The sequence below is a fragment of the Maniola jurtina genome, chromosome 7 (assembly GCF_905333055.1).
Source record: "Maniola jurtina chromosome 7, ilManJurt1.1, whole genome shotgun sequence".
In the NCBI taxonomy this organism is placed as follows: Eukaryota; Metazoa; Arthropoda; class Insecta; order Lepidoptera; family Nymphalidae; genus Maniola; species Maniola jurtina.
In genome coordinates this window covers 1755516-1763958 of record NC_060035.1, presented here as the reverse complement: position 1 = coordinate 1763958, position 8443 = coordinate 1755516, and the positions used below count along the sequence as shown (strand labels likewise).

Below are 8443 nucleotides of genomic sequence, written 5' to 3'. Positions count from 1 at the left end.
GGTAACTTAAATAAAATAGGAATTAAAATATCCCCAAGGGCCTTGTATAAATTCGTTGCCGCAAATAACTTATCCCAAGTTTAAATTTTACAGTCAGTTACTGTCAATTGAGAGGCATAGACGTGTATTGCGAGTTTGATCAGAACCGGTAGGTAACGTTAATAGAAGCGCACAAAAGCGGTATGAGTGGTATATTACTACAATATATTTTAATGTTACATGTTTATCGTTAACGGTAAATGCACGTTGAGCGAAAAATAACGATGAAGAGATAGATATATGGTTTCCGGTATGAGAATGGTTATTTTTACCGGTAAGTATTAATGGTATCTAGCTAGAGGACGTTTATTTAATGGATAGGTGGGTATCGTTATTTTATCGTTGCTTTTCAACGAGAACCTAACGTTTTGTGAATCGATTAATTTTCTATCAACTAATCGATTCAATCAAATCGATGTTAGCTTAAGTTTCTGAACGTAACAACAGCTGACTTTGAAGTTTTTTCAGACTGCAGACATACTTTGACTTTGACGTTTAAATCATGTTGACGATTCACATTGCTTTGTTGTGCATTTTTTGTTTTTATTATAAATAAATATGGATTTAATTGATAGTGATATTCGCCAGTGGGACGTGAACGATGTGAGGGAACAATTTGGCGATAGCCTGATGTTGCTTCCGTCTAATGATAACATCAAAGAACTCCAAACTATTCTACGGGATAAGTAAGTGAGGTTACTTTTACCATACTTTTGCTACACAATAGTTTTTATTGATTCATAACTCATATGATAAATAAAAACTCTTGGAATCATAAATCATAACTTGTGGAATTGTATTTACTTTGGCCAAGCATTATTGTTGTCATTCTGATAATAATTAATTAATTACCTGTTATTAATTTGCTATTATCAAATTTGGTAAAACTTTCCCCGACTGCCTGGACTTTGCTTTGGTGGAATTCGCAAAATTCTTTTATTAGACTTGTACATGCAAATAAATTTTCTAGACCCAGTGATTTGCGTTGTATGTTGTTATATCAGGCAGTCAGTTTATATAATACTAGCTGATTCGCCCGGCTTCGCTAGAATAAAGTTTGATGATAATATAGCCTACGCTACTTCTGGATAAAGTAGTTTCCTAGTAGTGGTGAAAGAATTATTAAAATCCGTTCAGTAGTTTCAGAGTTTATCAACTCACAAACAAACAAACTTTTTTTTTTTAATTATATAGACTAGCGCTTGTCTGCAATCAGATGGAGCGCGCTTGCCTAGAAGTTGCCTATTCACTCTTGACCTTCAACCTTCCCTGTTATAGAAGTATAGATAGAACTAATGGCTGTGATAGTCCCTGTTGATGTGGATCTTGTGAAAACTCGGATTTCCAGTACAAAAGGTATCCTAAGTCCATCTGCAGGATGCAAGCTATCTCTGTAGGCATCACAACAGATCAGTGATTGAGCTGTAAAAAGGTAATAGACAGACAGACACATTTTCATATGTATAATGTTAGTATGACACACTTCAATATTTATAATCTTAAGTATGTATTAGTTTCATATTAAAACCACTGCATTCAAATTTAATTAAATATTTTAGCACAATTTACAGAAACACATCTCGCAGTGACTTCAAGTTCTATGCAGACCGGTTAATCAGACTCGTAATAGAAGAGAGTCTGAACAAGTTGCCGTTCACAGACTGTGAGGTGGTGACCCCCACGGGAGCCCTGTACAAGGGGTTAAAGTATGGGTCTGGGAACTGTGGGGTTTCTATTGTCAGGTCGGGAGAGGCCATGGAGCAGGTATGGAAATAGGAAAATATTGTTTTAATATCTCTGAAACCATACTTTTCATTATGAAGAACTGGTAATCAGAAATGGACTAAGTACCTAGTCCACAAAATTACATTTTAAAGACAGTAAAGTAAAGATTTTAATTTTTGAACTGAAAAACTGAGACTAGGATTGCATTTTAAGATATAGATTTTTTAAATTTTATTCAGATACAAGTTAGCTCTTGACCGCAATCTCGCCTGGTGGTAAGTGATGAAGCAGTCTAAGATGGAAGTGGGCTAACCTGGAAGGGGTATAGAAGTTTTTATTAAACCCATACCCGCTTTGGTTTCTACAAGGCATCATACCGGAATTTGTTGGTTCTTCTCTGTAGGAACGCCATTCCAAACCAGTGGTAGATTATTTTGACAATTCAAAAGCACTTGTAGAAGTTTTTCAAATCAAATCAAATCAAATTTCTTTATTGCGAATTTGGGTAAACAGTGGAGATGTTACAAAGACTAAAAGGTACAGCCAAAGTTTAATTGAATAAAAATATTTTGAATTTGAATTTGAATGCTAAATCGCTTGACACGGCTTTGCCGGTTGGGTGGTAACTAGCTCACGGCCAAAGCCAGACAAAAGGCTTTTTGAGGCTATTTCTATCCTATTTTTGCTCTTTCTAAGGGTCTTCGCGACTGCTGCCGCTCTATACGCATAGGCAAGATTCTAGTGGAAAGCGACAATGATACCCATGAAGCACACGTTGTCTACGCCAAGTTCCCTGAAGACATCTCGCGGCGGCAAGTCCTGCTCATGTACCCTATTATGTCCACTGGCAATACTGTTAAACAGGTAAACACTCCTTTGCTCATCATCAACCCATAGACATCCACTCCTGGACATAGGTCGTAGGGTCACCACACGCCACGTTCTTGCGCCGCCTAAATTCAGTGGCACCATTCGTTTTCCTGTGGGAGTATGTTATTTTTACGGGAAGAAAAGTAGTCTATGTCCATTCCCGGGATGTACCTTAACTCTGCACCAAATTTTAAGATCCATTGGAATGGGCCCTTAAAAGGTAGCAGACAGACACTTTCGCATTATCAGTATGGATAAAAATAAAATTTATAAATATTTTATTATAGATCTATTTATCTTTCCTCTCTGTCGTACTGAAAGGAAAGATAGTGCTATTTCAGTTGAAGTTTTAAGGTATGAATAGACAGGTACAATGTATGGTAAGGGACCTAGAGTTATCCTGCAACATCTTGCAGGATCTTGCAGGAACTGTGCACAGTTCGCGGCTTACGGTCGCATCCCATAATTTGTTTCACGCTTTATTCTTAAAAATACTGTCAGATAATGAGGTCTTGTGTGTTTCTACAGGTATTTTTTTACTCCCATTGAAAAAAAGTGTATTTTCCAGGCAGTAAACGTCCTAACGCAGCATGGCGTAAAGGAAGAACACATTATACTCTCAAACCTATTCTGCACGCCGGCGGCCGCGCAGGCCGTAGTGGACTATGTACCTAAGATGAAAATACTTACCTCAGAGCTCCACCCCGTTGCGCCCAACCACTTCGGACAGAAGTACTTCGGCACCGACTGATATGAAGACGACTTTTAATTTTATCATAATAATAATTATTTACCTTTAATTTTACTTTAGAATTAGATACAGTAAGAATAAAGTCAACAGTAAAATTTTTGTTTAGGTGAAATGCTTTTGCGTCACTCTATGACTTGAAATGAGCTTTTTTTAGCATTTAAAAAACCTATCAATGTATTTATGAGGACGATTTTTATGTCAGTGACGCTGAATACTGGTTAACCTCTTAAAAGGAGGGAACCTCCTAAAAATATTTTAATAGAAAATTTAGAAGGTCTCTTTCAATTGTATTAAATGTGCAATATGGAGTTGAGTAAAATTATCTGGATCTATAGAGACAACTTTGACTTTGCTCAAACTTAAGACAGAGTTAAAAAGAGAAATGAAGAAATAAAAATCGGTCTCTTTTTAACTACGTCTTAAGTCTGAACAAACAAGCAAATATTGGAGACCTTAATAAAAATAAAATAATCAATGAAATAATATAAACTTTGCAATAATACATAATATAATCAAACTATGCTAAAAACTTAGCAAAAATATACCAAATGTACATGTTGAATACAAAATGTATTCAAATGAAATTAATATAATCTGACATCCCAACATATTATTATTTGTTAAACTTTACTATGTTATTAACTATCTCAGTATTTTTAAGGAATTATAATTAAGTAAAAAGTTCTTATTGATTTAATGCAATGTATTCTGCCATATTGATCATAATAATATGTAAAAAATATATATTGGTATGTTACTACTATGATTTTCAAAATATGTAAATAACAGATATTATTGCTTATGTAAAATTTTGTGGCAATATTTTTATATTATTGTAAAATTAAAATGATTGCATAATGAACATTTACAAAAACAAAAATAAATAACATATTATATAGCATTCAACAACCTATTTTTCTCTTATTAAAAATCCTTTTAAATCGATATTTTAACCTAAAGCTCAAACTAGAATTTAATTGATTACGATCACTCTACGTGAACAAAATAATTGATCAGTTTAACACTTATATAAATAAGAAAGAATAGGGGACCAAGCAACCTACCTCGCCAGACTCCAAAAATCAAGTCTACTTAAAAATATATAATATTTGATTTGCAGTTTATAAAAAAACTTTTTATATAGAGTTCTTTTTGGATTCAATTGTGGTGAGAGGGAAAGGAGATTAGCGAACAAGTAAATAATAACAAACGGTAAAGTTACTTTCGATCATTTAATTCAGTTTTTCATAGTTTTATACAATCTAACTATGGGTAGATACAAGTTTTATTAGATCAGATCACACAGCTAAGCAATTTAAAAGTGTATATTATTATAAATTAATCTTTTAACATTTCAATAATTTAAACCCTTAATAAATACCCTTACGAAGTGTTCCCCTTTCATTGCGTGGTCGTTCCGCGAACTGCGATCTCAAAACACAGATGTTATTCTAAGGCTGAGATCTATAGTCTAGACTTTGATCAGACTTTAATAGAGTTAAAACGAGACAGATTTATGTCAGACATATAACTCTGTCTCTTTTTAAGCGTGTCTTAAGTCTGAGCAAAGCCAAAGTACGCTCCATAGATCTCACAGCCTTAGAGTACAAGTCTAACGCTAAAAAAATAGTATTCATTATTATTTAAAAATAGATATATAACATTCGATTACACTATCGTAACGAGATGTCCTCGTTTGAGGACAAAAATATTTTGTTTTTTATTCATTTATTAGTAAAAACTAGATGACTGACGTCACTTAACGATTTAGTGTTAGGAAGCTTCGAGCCGATGTATTATGGCAACACCAGACTTGCTTTAACATCGGCATTCCCTCTCACGAGAGCACGAGTAAATAAATACTTAAATAATAATATAAACATACATTACTTTGTAGATAAAATTACACTTACTCTTAATGTTACGCAGTTTAAACAATGACAAGCACTTATACAATAATAATATAATGAAAAACTTTAAATCCGCCCGGCAATACTTCACCAGGTGTTCAAGCGTTGTATGTCTTCAAATATAAATGATTGTAACATTACATACAACACAAAAATATACTCGAAATTGACTTAGATATGTTATTAAGGCATCGTGTGAATTGCACTAGTAAATTGACGAATACAAGTCATACCTAAGGGACTAATACAACAGCCAAAGCGAAATTATATGGCGCGCAAAATACTGTTATCTATACATATACAATTATACATTTCACGGCTGCGATTAGTAACAATAGTAATACGTAAAAATACAAAAACAAAATATATAAACACCTTAAATAATTTAATCGAGTAGAAAAGAAGCGAAATTAAATATTTGTGCATTCACATTTCCACATTGTAATAAGTATTATTTAATGTTTTTTTTTTGTTTTTTTTTTCTCGTTTTTGTATAAAAATATTATCGTCAACAACTTGAAGTAACAGACTACTACGGTTTGACCTTAGTGAACATTTTGTCGGCAAGGTCGAAAAGTTGGTCGCTTGGCATATCCTTTGTTTTGAAAACGCACCAGTCTCTCGCGTTTGCGATTAACGGGAGGACAGTCTTGTCCCTACACAAGTACAAACAGACAAAAACATTTTAGTCACAGTTTTTTGTTTAGACACACCGGAAGCTGGCTAAGCGGTCGCTAACTGTACATCGTTTCAACGAATAGTTCCTATGGCGTTATGTTGGCTACCCTGTCTGTCGAAATCATTGCCCATTGGGTGGTCATTGACACCATATTGGCATGAGAAGACGCAGATTTTATGTTGACGCAAAATCTGCGTCTTCTTATGCAAATATAGTGCCAATGACTTGGACAGACAGGGGAGCCAACATAATGCCATAGGAACTATACGTTGCAACGATCTATAATCCAATTAGATGAACATTTAATTTTTTAATAAAGACTAGGATAATATTAATTTCAAGATGCCATGTTGCACGTATCATTTTTGATCATGCGAAAAATATAGTAGGTACGATTTGAACCGTACGATAAAGCCGTTAGCTGCAAAAAATAGTTTTTGAAATTTCGCTAAAAAGGTGGCAAAAAAATAATGTTTCTATAAAAGAATGCTATGAGCACCTAGCTGTTTTTAGTTTAACTTTTTCAGAAACATCAGTTTTTCTAAATTACTATGTATATCTTAAAATATTTTTTTCAGTTAACGGCTTTTTAGAGACGTTAGAGATGTGGATGGAACATTTACAGCATCAGAAGAACCGCCCATAAAGGGAAGAAGCGAGCTGGTCCCAATATATACGTTGAAGAAATTATCTGGCATCATAACAGATAGATTACCAGGCTTTCAGGTGGCGTTGATGAAAGTTTATATAGTGAATAAATTAAGGACAGAGAACAAACTGCTCAAAATATCATACGACATTTTATACCAATCAAATTATTCCCGCTAGTTTTAACTGGACCGGCATAATAACCTGGTATCAAATACCGGGTATCGATATTATGTTGGTGATTTTGGGTGACATGCTGTCTGCGATTGCCAAGTACGTTGATTAGTGCGACTGAGACGTAAGGAGAGAATGGTGTGCGTTAGGGCAGGAGCGAGTTATTATCTTTTCAGATAGGAAGTCCCTTTTGGCACAATAGAGAAGTGGAAATTCTTCAATCATTCGATCCAATGCGTTATCGATAGAAAATAAAATCGATGTAGGTACCTAGATATTTAAACGGCAATGTTAATTGATAAATTGTTTGAAAGTTTGTCAATGTAACCATTATTCGGAAGCTGGCAGGCTTCGTTCCGAATAACGATTATAACATTTGCTACAGATTTTTTTTTTTATAATATAGGCTTGCGTATCCATGCTACATTGTAAGCAATTATAATTAGAAATAAAGTCTGTGATAAAAATCTAGGATCTGGGACGCGCTTGCCTAGAAAATGTGTGTTCCCTCTCGCTTTAAAGGTTCTCTATCAAATACACTCCGAGGAGCGTTGTTCCGAATCCTAGTTTTCAGTTTTACAAAACACTCCATTAAAATCCAGGAAAAACGGTTTTTCCGTTAACGTATTTCCTAATTTTAAGCTGAGATTTATAGAACGCACTTTGGCTTTGTTCAGACTGAATTTTAAAAAAAATTAGACAGATTCAGGTCTGTTTCGTTTTTTCTGAAGCTTAAATCTGAACAAGTTCAAAGATTCATTAGATCTCAGGCATTGGAGGTCTCAGTATTTTAAAGATGAACCTGTTTTACAAATACGAGGGAAGGGAAACATCGTCTCAAGTATAGCGGATTATGCCAAAAGGGAGTAGTTAAGTGAAGAAGGGGGTTTACATGAGCTGCTCCTTGGCGCAGTCGGGGCACACGATGTCCTGCGCCACGACGATGAAGCCCTTGCCGACCAGCGAGTGCTTGCAGTGCGCGCAGATGAAGCAGTCGTTGTGCCAGTGTCGGTCCTCGAACGAGATGAAGCGCGTGCCGCCGATGCCTGCAACCACGGACATACGGAGTTTAACTGGTGAACGTTGTCGAACAATCATGATAGAATTGAATAGAATAGATTTTTATTCAAATAGACTTCTACAAGTGAATCGTCAAATAATAATTTACCACTGGTTCGGATATGGTACGCAAATGAATTTTGCCAATGCGACTTATAAAAGGTAGATACTACGTATACTGTGGGTTTTAGGTAAAAAAAAACACTGGACGGCACGGCAGTGAAGGGAACATGTCAAAAAATCACGTCGATCCGCTGCTTGTTGCGGCGTGATTGAAGAACAAGCAACACGTGTCTATGACACTCACCGGTGATGGGCTTGGAGCAAGATGTACAGCGCTTCGCGAACAGCTCTCCGAAGCACTCGGCGCAGTAGGGCTTCTCGTCGCGCGACGTGAAGCGCTGTCCCGCCAGCGAGGTGTTGCAGTGCGTGCAGGTGAAGCACTCGCGGTGCCATGGCTCGTTCTTGTATGTGACGCCGCCTTGCGTTATTATCTGGAAGCAAAAAAAGGGTTATTACATAGATTAAAAATCTCATGATCCTGACCATAATATCAAAAACCTGCCGATTGCTTTTATATTAAGAAGT

The 8443-nt window shown here is 35.6% G+C and overlaps 2 protein-coding genes across 10 annotated transcripts in view; one reads left to right on the top strand and one right to left on the bottom strand.

The window, feature by feature from the left end:
* Positions 1–517: 517 nt before the first annotated feature.
* LOC123866971 (uracil phosphoribosyltransferase homolog) lies at positions 518–4209 on the top strand. 2 transcript variants are annotated; one of them, XM_045908781.1, is made up of 4 exons: positions 518–725; positions 1599–1803; positions 2461–2628; positions 3203–4209. In XM_045908781.1, exons 1-4 carry the CDS (start codon positions 598–600, stop codon positions 3383–3385), a joined length of 684 nt encoding a protein of 227 aa, XP_045764737.1. In that variant the 5' UTR covers positions 518–597; the 3' UTR covers positions 3386–4209. The 2 variants fall into 2 exon arrangements, with proteins under 2 accessions (XP_045764737.1, XP_045764738.1); XM_045908782.1 differs by having other exon boundaries at positions 1611–1803; positions 3203–4208.
* A 389-nt stretch (positions 4210–4598) lies between these two features.
* The window catches only part of LOC123866949 (four and a half LIM domains protein 2), a 209174-nt gene continuing 205329 nt past the window's right edge, over positions 4599–8443 (bottom strand). For all 8 annotated transcript variants that reach the window (XM_045908757.1, XM_045908751.1, XM_045908750.1 and 5 more), the window contains 2 exons: positions 8163–8349; positions 4599–7842 (listed from right to left, as the gene is read on the bottom strand). In XM_045908757.1, the coding sequence (XP_045764713.1) occupies positions 7685–7842; positions 8163–8349 (345 nt within the window). In that variant the 3' untranslated portion in view covers positions 4599–7684. The remainder of the gene's footprint in view (positions 7843–8162; positions 8350–8443) is intronic.